This window comes from Dipodomys merriami, unplaced genomic scaffold (genome assembly GCF_024711535.1).
Source record: "Dipodomys merriami isolate MVZ:Mamm:240054 unplaced genomic scaffold, mDipMer1.0.p SCAF_55, whole genome shotgun sequence".
Classification (NCBI taxonomy): domain Eukaryota; kingdom Metazoa; phylum Chordata; class Mammalia; order Rodentia; family Heteromyidae; genus Dipodomys; species Dipodomys merriami.
In genome coordinates, this window is record NW_027206124.1 from 3,645,522 (window position 1) to 3,665,000 (window position 19,479).

The 19,479-nt window shown below is 59.4% G+C and overlaps 2 protein-coding genes across 5 annotated transcripts in view; one reads left to right on the plus strand and one right to left on the minus strand.

Annotated features, from left to right (window-relative positions):
- Positions 1 to 11,167, plus strand: part of Sgsm3 (small G protein signaling modulator 3) — a 28,048-nt gene extending 16,881 nt beyond the window's left edge. For 2 of the 3 annotated variants that reach the window (XM_069999604.1, XM_069999606.1), the window contains exons 2-22: positions 4,496 to 4,613; positions 4,973 to 5,058; positions 5,248 to 5,314; positions 5,861 to 6,066; positions 6,283 to 6,390; positions 6,725 to 6,868; positions 7,088 to 7,283; positions 7,526 to 7,671; positions 8,033 to 8,257; positions 8,462 to 8,516; positions 8,604 to 8,731; positions 8,830 to 8,985; positions 9,081 to 9,135; positions 9,243 to 9,292; positions 9,462 to 9,614; positions 9,743 to 9,813; positions 9,917 to 9,965; positions 10,068 to 10,153; positions 10,250 to 10,372; positions 10,495 to 10,555; positions 10,668 to 11,167. In XM_069999604.1, the coding sequence (XP_069855705.1) occupies positions 4,607 to 4,613; positions 4,973 to 5,058; positions 5,248 to 5,314; positions 5,861 to 6,066; positions 6,283 to 6,390; positions 6,725 to 6,868; positions 7,088 to 7,283; positions 7,526 to 7,671; positions 8,033 to 8,257; positions 8,462 to 8,516; positions 8,604 to 8,731; positions 8,830 to 8,985; positions 9,081 to 9,135; positions 9,243 to 9,292; positions 9,462 to 9,614; positions 9,743 to 9,813; positions 9,917 to 9,965; positions 10,068 to 10,153; positions 10,250 to 10,372; positions 10,495 to 10,555; positions 10,668 to 10,748 (2,253 nt within the window). In that variant the 5' untranslated portion in view covers positions 4,496 to 4,606 and the 3' untranslated portion in view covers positions 10,749 to 11,167. The remainder of the gene's footprint in view (positions 1 to 4,495; positions 4,614 to 4,972; positions 5,059 to 5,247; positions 5,315 to 5,860; positions 6,067 to 6,282; positions 6,391 to 6,724; positions 6,869 to 7,087; positions 7,284 to 7,525; positions 7,672 to 8,032; positions 8,258 to 8,461; positions 8,517 to 8,603; positions 8,732 to 8,829; positions 8,986 to 9,080; positions 9,136 to 9,242; positions 9,293 to 9,461; positions 9,615 to 9,742; positions 9,814 to 9,916; positions 9,966 to 10,067; positions 10,154 to 10,249; positions 10,373 to 10,494; positions 10,556 to 10,667) is intronic. The other variant, XM_069999605.1, reaches the window with a different exon arrangement.
- A 67-nt stretch (positions 11,168 to 11,234) lies between these two features.
- Mrtfa (myocardin related transcription factor A) overlaps positions 11,235 to 19,479 on the minus strand; it is a 101,662-nt gene continuing 93,417 nt past the window's right edge. For both annotated transcript variants that reach the window (XM_069999602.1, XM_069999601.1), the window contains exons 8-13: positions 17,888 to 18,144; positions 17,607 to 17,778; positions 15,887 to 16,846; positions 15,228 to 15,392; positions 15,075 to 15,135; positions 11,235 to 12,438 (exon numbers count right to left, since the gene is read on the minus strand). In XM_069999602.1, coding sequence (XP_069855703.1) covers positions 11,924 to 12,438; positions 15,075 to 15,135; positions 15,228 to 15,392; positions 15,887 to 16,846; positions 17,607 to 17,778; positions 17,888 to 18,144 — 2,130 coding nt within the window. In that variant the 3' untranslated portion in view covers positions 11,235 to 11,923. The remainder of the gene's footprint in view (positions 12,439 to 15,074; positions 15,136 to 15,227; positions 15,393 to 15,886; positions 16,847 to 17,606; positions 17,779 to 17,887; positions 18,145 to 19,479) is intronic.

Below are 19,479 nucleotides of genomic sequence, written 5' to 3' on the forward strand. Positions count from 1 at the left end.
ATTTATTTTGACAATAAATAAAGCTGCTGTGAATATTTGTATACAGATTTTTTTTTTTTTTTTTTTTTTTGGTCAGTCGTGGGGCTTGAACTCTGGGCCTGGGCACTGTCCCTGAGCTCTTCAGCTCAAGGTGAGCGCTCTGCCACTTGAGGCACAACGTCACTTCTGATTTTCTGGTGGGTAATTGGAGACAAGAGTCTCATGGACTTTCCTGCCTGGGCTGGCTTTGAACCGTGATCCTCAGATCTCAGCCTCCTGAGTAGCTAGGATTACAGGCATGAGACACTGGTGCCTGGCTTATATACAGGTTTTCTTTTGTGATATAGTTACTGATTGAGCAGTCCTAAGCTGAAGTCCAAAATGCTCTAAAATCTACGACCTTTTTAGTGCCAGAGTCTTAAAAAAAAAAAAAAGTTTGGATTTTGGCCAGGAGCTGGTGGCTCACACCTATAATCCTAGCTACTCAGGAGGCTGAAATCTGAGGATCATGGTTCAAAGCCAGCCCAGGCAGGAAAGTCCGTGAGACTTATCTCCAGTTAACCACCAAAAACTGGAAGTGGAGCTGTAGCTCAAGTGGTAGAATGCCGGCCTTGAGCTGAAGAGCTAAGGGACAGCGCCCAGGCCCAGAGTTCAAGCCCCATGACCAACAACAACAAAAAAAAGTTTGGATTTTGGAGTTCTTTGGATTTTAGATTGGGGATGCTTACCCAATAGAGTCAAATATCAAATATCTGAGAAAGTCTGAACTCTGAAACAGTCTTGATCCGAAGTGCTTTGTCAAAGAAAATAACATAAAAAAGCAAGACCATCTTAGATGTCCAGCTGTTTCAATTTTATAAGATACCTTAGTGTCCTCATAAATGCTTCATTAAAAAAAAAGATCATTTAGACAGAACATTAGTGACTTACATCTATAATTCTAGCCACTTAGGAGGCTGAGATCTGAGGATTTAGTTTCAAAGTCTGTGTGGTCAGGAAAGTCCATGAGACTTTTTATCTCCAAGTATCCACCAAAAAATGGATAGTGGAATTGTGGCCCAAGTGGTAGAGCTCCAGCCTTGAATGAAAAATGCCTGCAGAAAGCCACCTGTCTGACAGGAGCTGCCTTACTATGTCATCAAGCAACATAGATTGGACTGGAAGCCACACTGGAGTGCGTGTGACCCTGCACAGCTGCCACCGCACACTGAAAAGCACACCCTGGTGAACAAACTGTCTACCAAGGAATTGGCCCGGGAAGAAGGGACATCTTGGAGGCCATCTGAGGACTTGTGACCTCTGCTTCCCATTTTTGCCTTTCCTTCTGAGCAGTTCAAAGTGTCTGCATTTCCATGGTTTTTCCAAGTGTCAGCCTGTCTCTGTACCCTTTGACAAAAGCAGGCAGCCAGTGAGAGGTGACGTGGCTAACGGCTCCTGCCAACTCCAGACGGCTGCTTTCTAGAAGTTTCCATAACGACTGGAGGCAGAAGGGCCCGCTGGCCCAGCCTGACAGTGCCCCCTCTGCCTCCTGCCTGGGCGAGCCGTGAGGATGAGGAGTGCACACGGAGGAAGCAAGTGGGTCACGTGTGCCACGTCTGCCACTTCTCTGTGCTCCCACCCGAGCAAAGTCCACATCCCGTTCCACCCGCGCAGCGCAGTGGCGCCTCTGTGTGCGGGCAGGTGTGGCCACCAGGACCCTCTGATTTCCAGCTTATTGAAAATAATCCAGGGACCCTTCTCCCTGCGCCTCTCTGCGGTGCCTCCTGTAATCCCTGTCCCTCCCCATCTTCTCCCTGCCCCAGCCAAGCTCACCCGAGCTGCTTGGCTGCTGCCACCACTGGTCTCCCTCCTGCAGCTGGCCCAGGACCTGGTCTCTCCCTGCTAATCTTCGCTCTGACCACGTGGCGTATGGTTCTCTGTTTGGAGCACCCCTGCTATCCTCCCTTTAACTTTGCCTTGCGTGATTTCTCATACAACTGCTGTCCTCACCATCTGGTTTTCTTTCTTGTCTGACTCTACTCAGTGTAAGGCCGGCCTCTTTCTCACTCTTGCGTTGCAGCCCTTGGAACCCAGCCCAGAGTGCACAGTCATTGCTGAATGGGCTGGAGGGCAGACGTGTGTGTGTGTGTGTGCAGCCTCTGTCCTCCACAGCAGAAATTCTTCACTGCCTCCATTTCAAGACACCCGGTCTCCTTGCTTTGCATCTGCCCTTCCAAAGTGTCATCTTTGGGGTCATGGGTAATGAGAAATCTTTCTCGTCGCCTCAGCTCTGACATGTTATGCTGAATCATCCAATGATGTCTTATAGGCTGTTACAGATGAGTATCAGCAATTTCATATGACTTTTATCCCACTGTCCAGGGCCCAAATCATCAACATATGCTTTTTATTAAGGGTCATGTTTCTTTCATGGAACTGGTTGTTTGATTTCTCTTCCTCTTTTCATACTGAATTAATCCTTCTCATTTACCCAGAATCCCTAGTGCCAGCACTGGTAGCTGGCAGAGCCAGGTTGGCGCTTTGTCCTCGGGGGGGGTTGTGCTCAGGCTTCCTGCCACAGCGCCTCTCTATTTCCCACATTCATTTTGTAGAGTCAAAGCCCTTATCTAGACATAGAAGTCAGAGATTTAGTATTCAGAAAAGACAGCCTAGTTCCAGCTTCTGTGAGGCAGGATTAGAAATAAGAACTAAAAGATTGAAGATGCCCCTCCTTGATGATTTTTTTCCTATTTTTAAAGATTGAGGTATAATTCTTTTTTATGTCTATGTGCCAGTCCTGGGTCTTCAACTCAGGACCTGGGCTGTGGCGGGAACCACAACTCCACTTCCAGCTTTTTGGTGCCATTTGTCTGTCTGTCTATCTATCTATCTAGTTGTTTTTTTTTTTTTTAATTTTTATTTATTTTTTGTCAGTCATGTGGCCTCAACTCTGGGCCTGGGCGCTGTCCCTCAGTTCTTTAGCTTAAGGCTAACGCTCTATCACTTGAGCCACAGCACCACTTCCAGCTTTTTCTGCTTATGTGGTGCTAAGGAATGGAACCCAGGGCCTCATGCATGCAAGGCAAGCACTCTACCACTGAGCCACCTTCCAGCCCCTCTACGTTGTTATTTTTATGTTTATCCTGGGACTTGAACTCGGCTTGGACACAGTTCCTGAGCTGCTTTGTTGCTCCAGGCTAGCACTCTACCAGTTGAGCCACAGCATAGCTTCCAGCTTTTTCTGATTAGTTTACTGGAGATAGAGTCTCACAGAGGGGCTGGGAAGGTGGCTCAGTGATCGAGTGCTTGCCTTGTATGCATCAGGCCCTGAGTTCCATTTCTTAGCACCACATAAGCAGAAAAGGCCGGAAGTGGTGCTGTGGCTCAAGTGGTAGAGCACTAGCCTTGAGCTGAAGAGCTGAAGGACAGCGCCCAGGCCTAGAGTGCAGGCCCCACGACCGACACACACACACAAAAAAAGTTTCACAGACTTTCCTGCACAGGGTGGCTTTGAACTGCAAGCCTCAGATCTCAGCCTCCTGAGTAGCTGGGATTACAGGTGTGAGCCACTGGTACCCGGCTTCTAGTAGCTTTTTACCTACTATTGTCCTTGCACATCTCTTCTTTGAGGAAATGTCTATTCTGACCTCTTGTCTGTTTTTTAATCAGGCTGTTAGTCTTATTGTTGAGTCCTTGGTTTTTTAAATAAGAGGACAAAAGAGGGAGGGACAGAGCTGTAGGGACAAGGCTGTAAGTGAGTGATGGAAAAGATTTAGATGGTTTTAATTTCTAACTTGGCCTTCAGCAGGTGTGGTGTGTGTGAGGTGCTGGCACCGGCCCTGGCATCACAGAGACCAAAGGCATGTGTACCCTTTGGGTGGGGGTGTGGCTGAGTGATGGAGTATTACCTAGTGTGTTTGAAGCTCCGAGTTTTATATCTGGCATCACCAAACTAAAACATTTCAGTTCAGGGAAACGGCCCCAATGTGTTTTAAGAAACAACTGTGTGCAGTGTATGTCTGATTCTCCTTGCTTGGGTCTCAGAGCCAAGAACATTAGTTCTGTACGCTCTTCAGAGTGCATCCTCTCAAACAAAATGCTTGAAATTGGAGGCTTTTTCTTTGAAATCCCCTCTTCGTATCCCTTTTGTCATCTGGAAAAAAAAAAAAAAAAAGCCAGGTGCCCGTGGCTCACACCTGTAATCCTAGCTACTCAGGAGGCTGAGATCTGAGAATCATGGATCAAAGCCAGCCTGGGCAGGAAAGTCCATGAGACTCATCTCTAACCACCAGAAAACCAGAAGTGGTACTGTGGCTCAAGTGGTAGAGCACCCGTCTTGAGCTGAAATTCTTAGAGACAGCGTCCAGACCCAGAGTTTGAGCCCCATGACTGACAAAAAAAAAAAAAAAAAAAAACAGGACTGGACAATAAACAGACAAATGTCCAGGTTTACAAACGGGAGTGTGACTTTTCCTTTCTTCTGGGAGGCCCCTCCTGGGGAGAGGCTGCTGTGGCATCCGCCTTTGCTCTCCTGCAGGACAGATGGTTCCCGAGCAGATGAGGCCTGGGGAGCCACCCCACTGTCAGAGATCAGGACCGTGAGCTCTCCGTGGGGATCTGCGGGGTCTGCCGCAGGGTGCACAGCACCATGTCAGGTACCAGAAGCTAGGGGGCGCTGGCTTCTGCGTTTTGTAAGGAACTTTCAAGATGAAAGCGTGGAGACGGGATGACGGGCTTCAGGCTGTCAGAAGTGACTGAAAGAAACTCTTTACTCTAGTCCCAGCCTCCCTCTCTCCAACCCAAGGAGGGGAATCGCCAGGAGTCCCGTTTGGGCACATGTTGAACATGGTGCTGCCCCCTTTCCAGTAGCGTGCCCGCTTTTCGTGGTTTCTTTTATTCCCTTCCCCTCCTGCCCCATTCCCTTGGGTGGCGGTGCTCCTGGAAGGGGAGGGCCGGCTAACTTCTGTCTCTGTATGTTTTCCTGACTGTCCTCTCTCTGTCCTGCGGGTTGTAGGAAGCCCCGCGCCGTCTGCCAGTGGCCCCTTCTCAGCCCTGACTCCAAGCATGCGGCCCCAGGAGATCCTGGCCAAGCCCACACAGGTAAAGCGGCGGCCTGCTGCCTTCCCACAGACCTGGTGTGTGACATGTGCAGTGACGTCAGAGGCCCGGGGAAGCGTAGTCTTTGATCTGGGTAAAATCTACCAGCCAGCCATGTGGGTGGCATCTTTTTGGAAAGTGGTTCCCGGCCTGGGGCTCGATGACCTTCTTCCTTTCCAATACTGGTTCTAGCCGGAGGAGTTGGCAGAGGAGCTGGAGTTCTGCTATGATGAGTTTGGCTTCCGGGTGGAGCAGGCAGGTGAGATGTGCGTCCTGGCTAACGCTGGTGCTGAGCAGGCCCGACCGGCCCCCTGCGCGCCCCCCCCCGCCCCCCCCCCCCCCCCCCCCCCGCGCCCAGCGCCAGCGCTCTGCTCTGCTGCCGTTTGGACTCATGGAGATGGCTGGTTTGGGTCTTGTGAAAAACTTTACTGAACTTCATGGTAATAAAATAATAATGTTCAATTAGAGAAAAAGTATAGAAAAGGATGAATTTAGAACAAAACCCACAGCGCTGGTGCAACCTGGAGGTGCCGCTGGCGCTCAGAGCAAGGACAAAAGCTGTGTGCGGGCCACGCAATGAATGTAGGGGGCTGGGAAGGGGGAGGTTCAGGCCTGAGCTCCTGGACCTGGAGGTGCAGTTTCTGGATGCGAGATGACTTGTGGGGGCACGGGGTGGGGTGGGGGGCTGGGCCAGGATTCAGGTCTCAGCACAGAAGGGTTTGGGTTCGGAGCCGTGGGGAGCCGTGGGGAGCCGTGGCTGTGGTTGAGGTGCGGCACCTCCCCCTCCACTCTCTCCGGGCTGAAGGCGCAGAGCCTGGGCACACCCGGCTGGCGGGAGCGCCCCTGGAGGACGACGCCCCGCAGAGGCTGCGGTGGCAGGCCCACCTGGAGTTCACCCACAACCACGATGTGGGGGACCTCACGTGGGACAAGATCGCCGTCTCCCTCCCGCGCTCTGACAAGCTCCGCTCCCTGGTTCTGGCCGGCATTCCACATGGCATGAGGCCACAGGTGAGACGCCCCAGGGCGCAAGCGGGGCCACTGGGAGCACAGGGACCCACAGGGCCACCCGGACCCAGGGGACTGAACACAAGGACTCACAGAGGCCACAGGGACTCACAGGGTCATAGGCACCACAGGGGCCATACAGACCCACAGGGACCCACAGGGACTCCCATGGGGCCCTGGGGGCGAGAGCAGCGGCTTAGTCCTGCAGCTGCTCCTCAGTTGTGGATGCGGCTGTCGGGGGCGCTGCAGAAGAAGAGGAGCTCGGAGCTGACCTACCGGGAGACGGTGAAGAACAGCTCCAACGATGAGACCATCGCTGCCAAGCAGGTGAGGCCCAGCCTGGCCTGAAGGAGCTGCCCGTGTTGGGCTCCTAATCCTGGAGGAGTCTTGCTCCCTCCTGGGTCCTTCGTGGGCACAGGGAGAATCGTCTAGAAGCTTGAGAACACAGATTTGGGTCTCAGTAGGGTCAGTGGGATTTTAAGCATGGCTCGGGCCTTGGCCACCTGCGCTTACTCTACGCACTGGTCACGCACATGCGCACTCGGGAAGGGAGCAGGTGATGGACGCACCTGCGTGGGGAGCACTCTCTGGGGACAGGCAGGCCCTGGGGTCTGCAGCTGCATCTCATGGGGCCTGTGGGGTCGGTGCGGATACCTGACAGATTGAGAAGGACCTACTTCGGACAATGCCCAGCAATGCCTGCTTCGCCACGGTGAACAGCATCGGGGTGCCGCGCCTGCGCAGAGTCCTCCGGGCACTGGCCTGGCTCTACCCGGAAATCGGCTACTGCCAGGGCACAGGCATGGTGAGCTTGCCAGGGGTGCCACCATGGGGGGGGTGACTTTGCTCCCCAGGGCAGTAGGATGGGGTGTGGGGTTGGGCCTGGGGTCCACAAGGGGTCAGGGCAGCTGCTTCTGTCAGGCAGGGCCTGGGGGGCTGGCCCGAGGCAAGCCATGGGCAGCAGCCCAATTAGTGTGCGCTCGCAGGCTCTGACCTCGTGCTCAGGCCGCCTCTGCCCTGCCAGGTAGCCGCCTGCCTCCTGCTGTTCCTGGAGGAGGAGGACGCTTTCTGGATGATGTGTGCCATCATCGAGGACCTGCTCCCTGCCTCCTACTTCAGCACCACCCTGCTGGGCGTCCAGACCGACCAGCGGGTCCTGCGCCATCTCATCGTCCAGTACCTGCCTCGCTTGGACAAGCTTCTCCAGGAGCACGACATAGGCAAGGCCCGGCCAGCCCCCTTCCTGAGCCCAGGGGTCTGGGGCTGCTGATGGATGGAACTCTGAGGCCTCTGGACAGCGGGGCGGATAGCGAGGCTGCGGGCACAGGCCCGAGGGTCTGCGATGCCCATGGCCCCCAGAATCCCCCGGGTCCTGCTCCCCTCTTGCTGCTCTCCAGGAGGTGGCAGACGGCCCACTGCCAGGCTGGCTCCAGTCTCCAGCGGCCCTGATGTCTGTTCGCAGAGCTGTCCCTGATCACGCTGCACTGGTTCCTCACGGCCTTCGCCAGCGTGGTGCACATCAAGCTGCTGCTGCGCATCTGGGACCTGTTTTTCTACGATGGCTCCCTGGTGCTGTTCCAGGCCACGCTGGGCATGCTGCGCCTCAAGGTGCGCCCAGGCCCTCCTCCCAGCGCCCGGCCTCAGCAAGAGCCGGAGCTCCGCGCCAGCCCTGGCAGCCTCCTCGGGGTGGGCCTGAGGGTGGCAGCGGTGGGCAAAGGGCACGGGCGTGTCACCTTCCTGTCCACCTTGCTCCATCCTAGACCAGAATAGTGTGGCCTGAGTCCTGGTCGCTGCAGAAGGGTGTGCCTGTTTGTCTGTGTGTCTGTCTCGGGGGGAGGTGGGGGAGATGGACAGTGTTTTCCCGGGCCCAGAGCAGAACTTGCTCCTAAACCCAATGTTTAGACCAGAGAGCATTGCTCTCTGGAGACGGTGCCAGGTGCCAACCCCCACTCCTGCCCTCTGTGGCCAGGAAGAGGAGCTGATCCAGTCAGAGAACTCGGCCTCCATCTTCAACACGCTGGCCGACATCCCCACGCAGCTGGGGGACGCGGAGCTGCTGCTGGGGGAGGCCATGCGGCTGGCCGGCTCCCTCACGGCCGTGGCGGTGGAGACGCAGCGCCGCAAGCACCTGGCCTACCTCCTCGCAGACCAGGGCCCGCTCCTGGGGGCCGGCACCAACCCCAGCCTCTCCCAGGTAGACCGAACGAGGAAGGGGTGCCAAGGCTCTGGCACCCTCGCACCCCACGCTGGCACACCCAGGGCCTGGCATGGGCACGGAGGGCGACCCGGCCCTCAGTGTCGTGCAGCGCCAGCCCCGAGCTGTTTCTGCCCCCTCCCCCACCCCCCACCCCCCGTGGCTGCCTGGCGCCTCCCTGCCAACCTCCCCGCCCGCCTGCAGGTCGTCAAGCGCAGGGCGCAGCGCCGGAAGTCCGCCATCTCCTCCCTGCTTTTCGGTGAGTGCCACCGCTTGCCTGCTAGCTGCCCTCCCTCCTCGGGCCGGGGCAGGACGGGCCGGTACCCCAGCTCTCTGCGTCTCCCAGGGGAGGACGACCTGGAGGCCCTCAAGGCCAAGAACATCAAGCAGACAGAACTGGTGGCCGACCTGCGCGAGGCCATCCTGCGCGTGGCGCGCCATTTCCAGTGCACAGACCCCAAGAACTGTAGCATGGTGAGCGCTCAGCCCCGCCCGGCGCCAGGCTCCCCTCCTCCCCAGCCCCGCCTGCCGCTGAGGCCTCCCTGCCCGGGGCTTTCCGTCCTCTCCGGCAGGAGCTGACCCCAGACTACAGTATGGAGAGCCACCAGCGGGACCACGAGAACTACGTGGCCTGCTTGCGCAGCCACCGGCGCCGGGCCAAGGCCCTGCTTGACTTCGAGCGACACGACGACGATGAGCTGGGCTTCCGCAAAAACGACATCATCACGGTGTGTGGGTCCCCGCCTGCCCCTCCCCGGGGGCTCGGCCCAGCTGCGGCGCCCACAGGGCCCTGAGCCGAGCTCTGCTCTGCCCGCCTCCGCAGATCGTGTCTCAGAAGGACGAGCACTGCTGGGTGGGCGAGCTGAATGGCCTGCGAGGTGAGGGCCCCCCGCCCGTCCCCCTCGGCCTGTCCTCACTCTTGGCGGGGAGGGGGCCTTGGACAGCCACTGCCCCCACACACACACACGGCCGTCTCCTCCCACAGGCTGGTTTCCAGCCAAGTTCGTGGAGGTCCTGGATGAACGGAGCAAAGAGGTAAGAGGGCACCAGGCGGGCCGGGCTGCCCCGCAGCCACGCCTGCCTCAGCCCCTGCCACGGCCCCGGCCCGCCTGAGTCCTGCCGCGCGGCATGGCCTTGGGGGTGGGGAAGGGCAGCCGACTGCAGGTGTGGGGCCAGGGTCTCTGAGACCCCTTTCTGCTGGCAGTACTCCATTGCAGGGGACGACTCTGTCACCGAGGGGGTCACAGACCTCGTACGCGGGACCCTCTGCCCCGCCCTCAAGGCTCTGTTTGAACACGGGCTGAAGAAGCCATCCCTGCTGGGGGGCGCCTGTCACCCCTGGCTGTTCATTGAGGAGGTGAGTCACGATTCCTCGGACTCCTGCAGCCTCGGCCCGCAGAGCCCCTCAGGCCCTTCCGGCTCCGTGTGCTCGGTTGGCCCTGGCTTTGCGCAGGCCCCACACTGGCCGTGTCCCGTCTGTCACAGGCTGCAGGCCGGGAGGTGGAGAGAGACTTCGACTCCGTGTATTCCCGCCTGGTGCTCTGTAAGACGTACAGGTAACTGCCCGCCCGCCCGCCCGCCCACCCGGCAGGACCCGTGCAGGGAGGGAGGCCACAGTGGCCAGCACCCCAGGCAGTGCTGGAGCTTTGGTCCCCTCAGGTTGGATGAAGATGGCAAAGTCCTGACCCCAGAGGAGCTGCTCTACCGGGTAAGCAGAGCCTCCCCGCCCGCCCTCGGCGCCTCCCGGGCACCCGGAGGGGCACCCGTGGGGCACCCGGAGGGGCACCCGTGACAGCCTCGCCCTCCCCAGGCCGTGCAGTCTGTGAACGTGAGCCACGACGCGGCGCACGCACAAATGGACGTCAAGCTCCGCTCGCTGATCTGTGTGGGGCTCAAGTAAGTGTAAAGGGGGTGATGAAGTGGTGCCCGGAGCCGCGGAGGCAGGTCAGGAGCTGCGGGGCCGGGCCCGCCCTCCTCCCAGCCTGTCCCCAGTGAGCAGGTGCTGCACCTGTGGCTCGAGGTCCTCTGCTCCAGCCTGCCCACCGTGGAGAAGTGGTACCAGCCCTGGTCCTTCCTGCGCAGCCCCGGCTGGGTCCAGATCAAGTGTGAGCTCCGGTGAGGACCCAGCGCTGGGCTGGCGGGTGGCTCTTCGGGACCCAGGACGGGGGGTGGGGGTGGGGGGGGCACTCGTCAAGACACAGGCCCGGGGCCACCTGAGCCTCCCTCTCCCTTCCCAGAGTCCTCTGCTGCTTCGCCTTCAGCCTCTCCCAGGACTGGGAGCTCCCCACCAAGAGAGAGGTGTGTACAGCTCTGCCTTCATGGGGCACGGGGTGGGGGCACACCTGAGGCCTTGGGGTGCCTCTTCTGAGTGCAGTATCAGCCGAGACTGAAGAAGGGCTGTCACGTGCAGGAGGACAAGCAGCCGCTGAAGGAGGGGGTTCAGGACATGCTGGTGAAGCACCACCTTTTCAGCTGGGACATCGATGGCTGATGCTTTCCCAGCTGCCCGGGCACAGCCTCCTCTAGCCGTCGGCTGCCCAGCAGCACCCCGCTCCCAACAAGAGGGGGAGCTGCCCTGCTTAGCCCAGGTCTGCTCTGGAGCAAGTCTGGAGTGGTCTAGGCCCTCTAGATGGGGTGGAGTCCCCCGCTCCAAGCTCATGCTGTTGGCCAGAGCAGAAGGTGGCCAGCTGCTCAGCTGCTGCTCCGGGTGCAGGCTTGGGGCCCAGACCTTAAGGAAACCTCGACCTTGGAGCCGGCTGCGCGCTCTTGCTCTTGCCAATCAAACGACTGGTGAGGAGCCGAGAGCTGCATGCAGCCTTGCTGTCTGCTGAGGCGCGGGGAGGCAGTGGCTCGCGGGGTCAAAGCCTCCTGACCTTTGTGGCTTGTAAATAAACAGTCTTTGTGAGAGCGCATCCCATCTGTTCCTGCCACGGCCAGCCAGAGTTGGGATTTGAGTCGCTGGGCGGTACCAGACAAGTTGGTGTTTGGGTTTTTTATTTTAGAACATTCACACAGCGTCCTCACCTTGGCCCCACCCCTGATTTCGGTGCGCCCTGGCGACTGCCCTGCGCCCTCACCCAGGGTCACACCGGCTGCGGTGAAGCGGTGGGATGGAATGTGGGGGGGGGGAGCACCTCTGCCCTCGTGGCACTAAGGGGCAGGCGAGGCACAGGCCGTGGGGGGTGTGGGCACATCAAGCACATGTGAGCTGGGCCTGGGTAGCCGCAGCGCAGCCCAGGCCTGTGTGAGAGCGGGAGGGAGCGTGCGTAGGTGTTGTGTGGAGTAGAGAGGTATATACACCTGTACACAAGTCCTTTGCCACCAACCGCTAAATGGTCACTCTACACCAAGACACTACAATGGCGGGCGCTCCCTCTCGGGAAGCCGTGGGAGGCAGAGTCAGGGCCTATGTCCTCCCTGGCAGCTCAGGGGAGGGAGGGTGGGAGGGAGGGGAGCTGACCCTGACCCTGCCTCTGCCGCGCTGCAGCCAGCTGTGCACCTCTGACCTCACAAAAGGAGGTCGAATTAAGCTGGCTCTGGCCACACCCGCTGGGGGGACGGGTGCTGCTGGGCAGTTTCTGCCCTCTGCCCGCCTCGCAGGACGGGAGGAGCAGGGGCTGTGATTGTCAACGCTCACAGCCACACGGGCGTCAGCTGGAGTCGGGGCTACAAGCAGGAATCCCAGTGCAGCTGCAAGTCGTGCCCGTCGAGGAAGTCCGTGGAGAAGAGGCTGGGGGCTGTGGTGCTGAGGGGAGCCAGGCTGAGCACAGGGCCGCCCGAGGACAGCTCCAGCCAGTCCATGCTGTCTAGATGGCCGTCGGCCAGGTCCAGGCCCAGGCCGCTGCTGGGCTCAGCAGCAAAGTGCAAATCGGAGGTGTCCATGGGAGAGGGGGGGTGGTCCAGGATGGCAGAGCTGCTCAGCATCTGGCTGTGGAGGTCATCAATGAGAGAGAGAGGCTCCGGCCCATCATGCCCGCTGGTCAGCAGGGGCAACCCTGTGCTGCTCTCCAGGAAGTCCTCCAGACGCCCGGGGAGGGCAGGGGAGCCTGGCGGAGGCAGGGCAGCCTGGGGGAGCTTGGTGGGAGGGGAGGGCTGCACTGTCAGCGGGGACCCACAGCTTGCTGCTGAGGGCGGGTTCTTCCCTGGAAGCGAGGGTGGCTCCTTGAAATCTGCGGAAATTTCTGCCAAGGAGAAGTTGAAGGGTCAGAAGCCAGGCCTAGACCCAGCACAAGATGACCAGAGGCCTCTCCCTCCCCCCCCCCCCCCCCCCCACCGCAGGGACGCCCAACTACAGCAGGAACAGTGAAATTCGGAGGGTGGGAAATCTTGATGACATCAGATGTGCCCCTTGTTTCTTGGCTGCACCACCGAATTAATACCAAAATCTAAACCTGGACTGGGACTCAGAAGAGTTCTTGCCTAGTGTGTACATACATACATATACACACACACAGAGTTTGGGGCACCAAAAGACAACCAGAGTGAAAAGATTCCTCTAGGAAAAAACTGCAAATCATGTGTTTGATAAAGGATTAATGTCCAGAATATGCAGAAAACCAAAACTCACCAAGGAAGAGTTAAAAAACAAACAGGAAATTTGACATCTTCTCTAAAGCAGATACACAAATGATCCTCAGCACACAAAAAGAATGTACCCAGCTGGGCGCTGGTGGCTTACGCCTGTAATCCTAGCTACTCAGGAGGCTGAGATCTGAGGATCGCGGTTCAAAGCCAGCCCGGGCAGGAGAGACCGTGAGACTCCTATCTCCAATAAACCACCAGAAAACCGGAAGTGGCGCTGTGGCTCAAGTGGTAGAGCGTTCGCCTTGAGCTGAAGAGCTGAGGGACAGCGCCCAGGCCCAGAGTTCAAGCCCCACGACTGACAAAAAAAAAAAAAAAAAAAAAAAAATGCACCCAAAACCACAAGCTACTTCCAAAACAGAAAGTGTGGGCGAGGCCCAGGGTACTGTCAGCACATAAGGCCTGGGTTTGACCCCCAGTACCAAAACCGGTAAAATTGGGATGCTTGTACAGATGTTGGTTAGAATGTAAAATGGTGTGACTTTGGAAAAACAAGGGCTTAAAAATTTTTTTTTACAGGCTGGGAAGGTGGCTCAGTGGTAGAGCGCTTGCCTTGCATGCATAAGGTCCTGGTTTCAATTCCTCAGCACCACATAAGCAGAAAAAGCTGGAAGTGGCACTGTGACTCAAGTGGTAGAGTGCTTGCTTTGACTGAAGAGCCGAGGGACAGTGCCCAGGCCCAGGGTTCAGGCCTCATGACTGGACCCCCCCCCAAAAAAAAGAAAAAAAAACCTTCAGAGTCCAGGCAGTCCATATCCAGGTATATATACTCTGAAGAATTGAAAGCAACAGTGCAAGATTTCTTCACTCATGATAGCCATGACAGCATTGGCATAAAAATGGGAGAACACTGAGAATAAGTAAGTACACTAAGTAAAACAAGCCAATCATGTTATACACTGCTTGATTTCTACTGACATGGGTTCCCTAGAGTGGTCAAAATCACAGGCAGGCATTAGTGGCTCATGCCTGTAACGCTAGCTGTTCAGGAGGCTAAAATCTGATGATTGCAGTTCAAAGCCAGCCCTAGCAGGAAAATCCATGAGACTCAGACTGCCAATTAACCACCAGAAAACCGGAAGTAAAACTAGCAAAAAGCTAGCTTTCAGTTAAAAAAACAAAAACAGAACTCAAGGACAATGCCTAGGCCCTGAGTTCAAGCCCCAGGACTGGCATGGACTGCCACTGGCTGGAATGCAGGCAGGCATGCAAATGCGTGCACACACACACACACACACACACACACACACAAGAAAAAAGAATGGAAGGGAAGGAGTTCGTCTAGTGAATAGTGCAGTTTGGGATGATGAAAATGTTCTAGAAGTAAATGGTGGTGATGGTCACACAACACTGAGGTGCTAAATGCCAATTAATGGTACACTTCAGAACAAAATGGCAGCTAGGTGCCCGTGACACTATATCCTAACTACTAATGAGGCTAAAATCTAGATGATGGTGGTTCTAGGGCAGCCCAAGCCCGTGAGACTCCATCCCCAAAATAACCAGCAAAAAAACAGGGCTGTAGGTTCAAGCAATAGATCACCAGCCAAGCAAGCTGGCAAGCGTGAGGTCCTAGGTTCAAATACCATGCTTTACTACAATAATTTTTTTAATTATAGAGAAGCTAGGTGTGCTCCGGCCCTCTGGGTAAGCCATTCCCACCCCCCCCCCGCCCCTTTTACACTATCTGCAGCACACGTGCTCTCTCTCTTCTCTCTCTTCTCTCTCTCTCTCTCTCCAGGAACAGGCAGCACTCACCTCTCCTTCCCCCCGCCCCTCCCCCCCTTTAAGAATCTCAGTGTTCTCAAAGATCAGTTCTGGATCTTTCCTGAGCTTCCAGCCTGGGTGGGCAACCTCAGTGGGTCTTCACAGCAGCCGGGGCAGCTGCACCAGGGCCTGACCTCATTCCTCTGCTGCTCCCGCCCTGTTGCCTCCGCTCCGCCCTCACTCCCCAGCACCACAGGCCTGGGCTCCACTGCCAATCTGGCTGCCGACAATGTCCACCTCCTGCCTGGAGCCAAACCTCTCCAAGTGTCACCCAGTCTACCTCACCCGAGGCTGCGCCCCTGTCCCCATCTGCTTCCGAGTAGCGGCTCTGGGCGCCATCTCCGCCGCTCCACATGCCAGCCCCCCTGCCGGCCACACTTGTGCTCAGGCCTCCCCCAGCCCTCGGCGCGGGCAGCAGCAAACCGTCCAGGGCTGGGGAGCAGCTGGGGGCAGCGGGGATGGAAGTTACCTCCGCTCTGAATCAGAATGTCGAACAGGTCATCCATCTGCTGGCTGGAGGAGCCGTTCTCCTGAGGGATAGAAAGAGAAAAGAACATACGTGCAAGTCCAGCGCAGGGCCCCGCCTGGCCCAGGCACCGCCTGCTGCCCTGCCCCCCCTCACCTGGTGTTTGGGATGCTGGGTCACAGCCTCCTCATAGCCAGGCGGCTCCTTCTTCAGCAGGGAAGCAGGGGGTCCAAAGGGGGGCTGAGGAGGGGGCTCTAGGTCCATCTGGGCAGATGGGCCGGGGGCCGGCGAGCCCGGCTGGGACGAGGGCTGCGTGGAGGACTGCGTGGAGGGCAAGAGGACGGCAGGTCAGGGGCAGGGCCAGGCCGGCGGCCCAGGGAGTGTTGGCGCCTCCCCGCCTCCTGCCTTCCAGCCGCAGGGGTACTGGGTGGGGGATGGCTCTTTGCAGTGGGGTACACACGACACATGGAGGGGCGCTGAGGGCTGAGTCTGTTCAGGGCTGCCTGGTTCAGGCCTCGCTGGGGTCCGGGCGGCGAGGCTGGCGGCGCTGCACTGTATTGCACTACGCTCCACTGTTACACGCCCGGCAGCGGCCCAGTGGACCGACCCCACAGGCAGTGGTACGCTGGGGTCCTGGCCATGGCCAAGTGCACATGCGCTCTGCCATCAGCTCCTTCCTGGGGCCACCGTCCCGATCAGGCCCCGCCTCTCCCAAGTCTTGTCCTCCCAATCGATCGATTGATCACGGGCTGCTGTTCCATGAGGAAGCCTCTCCCTGCACGCACCCCTTCCACACCTCCCTCCCCCCCCATTACCTGGCAGGGGCTCCCGCCGGGCAGGCTGGGGCTGTCTACGCTCTTATTGGTCACAGTGAGGATGAGGTGGGTCCCCGAGGAGTCGGTGAGGATGGCTGGAGGGGTGACGCCCCTGAGGAGACCGCCCCCTTGGGGGCCCCGGAGCAGCGGGGGCCCCGGAGCCTCCTGCTTCACCACCACAGCGCGGCCGTCTCCGTGGCCGGCCGCGGGGGCTGCCAGGCTGGCGCCGAAGGGGTGTGCAGCCCCCTGGGGCTGGTGGCTCAGCGGGCAGCTGGGGAAGCCGCCCTCCTGCTTCACAGGGGCGGCGGGCAGGGCCGGGGCGCAGGCGGGCTGCTGGGCGCGTTTCTCCTGCTCCAGCTGCAGCCGCAGCAGCTCCACCAGCTGCTGCTTCTGCCGCAGCATGCGCGTCAGCTCCTCGATCTGCTTGTCCTTCTCCTGCAGCATCTGGTCCTTGTCCAGCCCCTCCAGCTCGGCCCTGGCGCCCGGGCTCAGGCAGCAGGGCGTGCAGCGCGCCCCCTCCTCCTTCACCAGGATCTGCAGGGGTGAGGCCTGCAGGGTGAGCTGGGTCAGGGGCGACGTCACCATCTCACTGAAGGCGTCTCCGGGCGTGGAGTTCTCGTCGCCCGTGCTGAGCAGCGAGCGCTCTGAGGGCGTGGGAGAGACCGGGGGTGTGGAGCCCGTGCTGCCGAACTTCACCACGCCATTGCTGCTCACCGTGGCCACCACCACCTCGGCGGGGGCCAGGCCTGCCGCCACGAGCGCCGGCCCCGAGCCGAGCCGGGCCGTGGGGAAGGCCACCACCACCTCCCCGGCCGTGGACAGGACGGGCGCGGGCGCAGGCGCGGGGGCCTTGGGGGCAGCAGCTTGGTCTTGGTAGGCGCGCAGGCGCTCAATCAGCTCTGTCTTGGTGCCCGAGACGGGCAGGGACCTCAACTTCAGTTCCTGCTTCAGCTCTGCCACCTGTGGGGGTGGGCAGCGAGGGCAGCGGCCGTCAGTGCTGGGCAGCAGCGGGGCGGCGGCACGCCAGCCTCCCCTCCCAACCCCCCCCCGACATCAACGCCACAAGACCCAGCCTGCCACCCCCTCACGTCCACCCCCCACCGACTCCCCCAGCCCCCAGCAGACCACCGGCCACTGACTCCTGAATTCTACAGATGAGGGAACAAGAAAGCTACCTGGAGATGACAGGAGTGAGTGGCTGGGACAGGACTTCCACCCAGGCTGATGGCCACACAGCGCTGGGAGCCCTGCCTTGGGAGGGGCCTCCCTGGCCTGAGCACAGGCTCTGGAGGGAGGCTTTGGTCCACTGCATCCTGACTGCATCAGAGAAAACACGTGGACACGCAGCGCTCCCTGACCCCAGCCACATCCCTGTCTGGGCCCTAAACGTGGGCCACGTGGGCCATTCTTCCCACAGCCTGTACCGGAGAGGCCAGATGCAGCCAGCAAGCGCAGGCATCTCACGCTAGGCCAGCTGCAGCCTTGGGGACACCACTCACTCCTTGGGGTGCCACCCTGCCCTCACACCGCACAGCACGTGCGTGAGGAGGAATGAGGCGCGGTGAGCCGGCCAGGCCAGCGGACCCACAATGAGTTTGGTGTTGCTAGGACCACAGCCGGACAGGTCCCAGAGCAGGTGCCTGGATCCCCAGACCTGGACCCAGGCACGGCGCCCCAACTGGGGGCCTGGGACTGCCAGGGGGAGGCGCTGGCCACTGACCTTCATGTCGTCCAGGTTGGCTGGCAGGTTTCCCGGCTTGCTAGTCAGCGGGGTGCTGTTCTGACGAGACAGTCCCCCAGGCCCTGGGGTCCCCGAACTGGAGTTGCTAGTGGTGCTTGAGAGGGCACGGGCAGGCGGGGGCACGCTGCCTCCCAGAGCCTCACCCGCAGGTCTGGGGAAGAAAGGCAGGCGTGAGTGCCGGCCTCTCCCTCACCTGCGCAGGCGCATGCCCTCCTGCGGGCCCCGGGCCCCACACCCAACGCAGCTTGCCAGGCACCTACTTGGGAGGGGCAGGCAGGATGGCCTGGTAGTTGTAGTGCTGCTGCTGCTGCTGCTGGTTGAGGATCTGCAGCTGCAGGAAGAGCTGCTGCTGCTGCAGGATCTTGGCGTAGGAGGAGTCCATGGCAGGCGCGCCCTTGTCCTGCTTCTGGTCGGGGGGGATGTACTGGTGGTACTTGAGCTTCTTCACCTTGGGCTTCAGCTCCTTGGCCTTCTTGCTGCGCTGCGACTTCTCGCTGGCAGACTTGGGTTGGCTTTGCTGAGGACACAAGAGATGGCGCCTAAAGAGTCACCCCACAGGGGTCAGCCCAGCTCTGAGCCAAGTTCACCCCCCCCTCACTGGACTGCACCCCACAGTCGCAGAGGCTTCTCTGGGCCCACAGCGAACCAGAAAGAGCAGGAAACAGGCTGGTTCCAGCACTTCCACCAGAGCCGCCAGCCTGGAAGGCCTTTGAGCTGTCCAAGGAGCAGCACAGCGGCTCAAGCAGTGAGAAATAAGGTGAAAACCGTGACCGCTTCTTGGGGCGTCAGCCACAGCGGACAGGCCCGCTCAGAGCACCCGCAACCTCCCAAGCATCCCGCCGGGCCAGGAACCGTCACCTGGAACTTGAGAGTGAGGGAGTACACTCAGAGAGGCTGCTGGCCCAAGGTTGCATGGTGACCTTGATATTGACCTATTTATGCCCCAAACGTACCCCCCACCCCCCCACCCGCCAGAGCTCCTCAAGCATCACCTCGGGGCCTATAGAATCAGGACCCAGGCTAAGCGCAAGCGCTCAGTGGGCACCTGCAGGAGCTGTCCTTGGCACGAGGGAGAGTAACTGGAGGAAGGCCACTCCTGTGCACAGGCCCAGCACCACTGCGGGCAGCTGGAGCCGGCTGAGCAGTGACCGAAGGGCAGAGGACACTGCAGGTCCCGCTGGGATCCCAAGCAAGTGGCCACAGGGACCAAAAGGAAGGTGTGGGCAGGCTGACCCGTAGGGGAGGCCCAATGAGGGCGTGCGGCACTGAGGCGCTAGGTGCGCAGGGACAGGGCATCTGTTGAGAATACCAAGCGCATGCACCTCCTGCCTGAGCCAGGCTGGGGGGAGGGGAGGGCCAAGAGCTGCCCCCTCCCAGGGGACGCGGGAGGAGCGGTGCAAAATACCCAGCAGGGCTGCAGGAGCACAGGGAGGCCAGGACTGAGGAGGGACAGCGCTCGGTCTGCTGCTGGCACCAGGGTGGCCACCCATAGGAGATGAGAACACCAGCAAGGTGCAGCGATGGGCAGAGCGTGCTTCCAGACACATGGAGGTCAAGAGATGCCCAGTGTGACCCCAGCGAGTGTGAAGGTGTAGGTGTGTGTGGGGGGGAGCTGTGGCATGCCGGGGCAGTTAGGAAGATACCCTAAGGTATCCCAGGGTCAAGAGGGGCGCTGCCAGAGGCCCATGGAGAGGGAGACTCCCTCAGACCCAGGAGGACATCAGGGAGCAGCACGGAGGGACAGTCAAGGGCTTGGTGAAGGCCAGAGGACAAGCACCGGACGGGCTCCTGGGCTGTGGCCTTTGCTGCCCCTGAGATTCAGGGCTAAAGCAGAGGAGCTGGGGTGACCAAG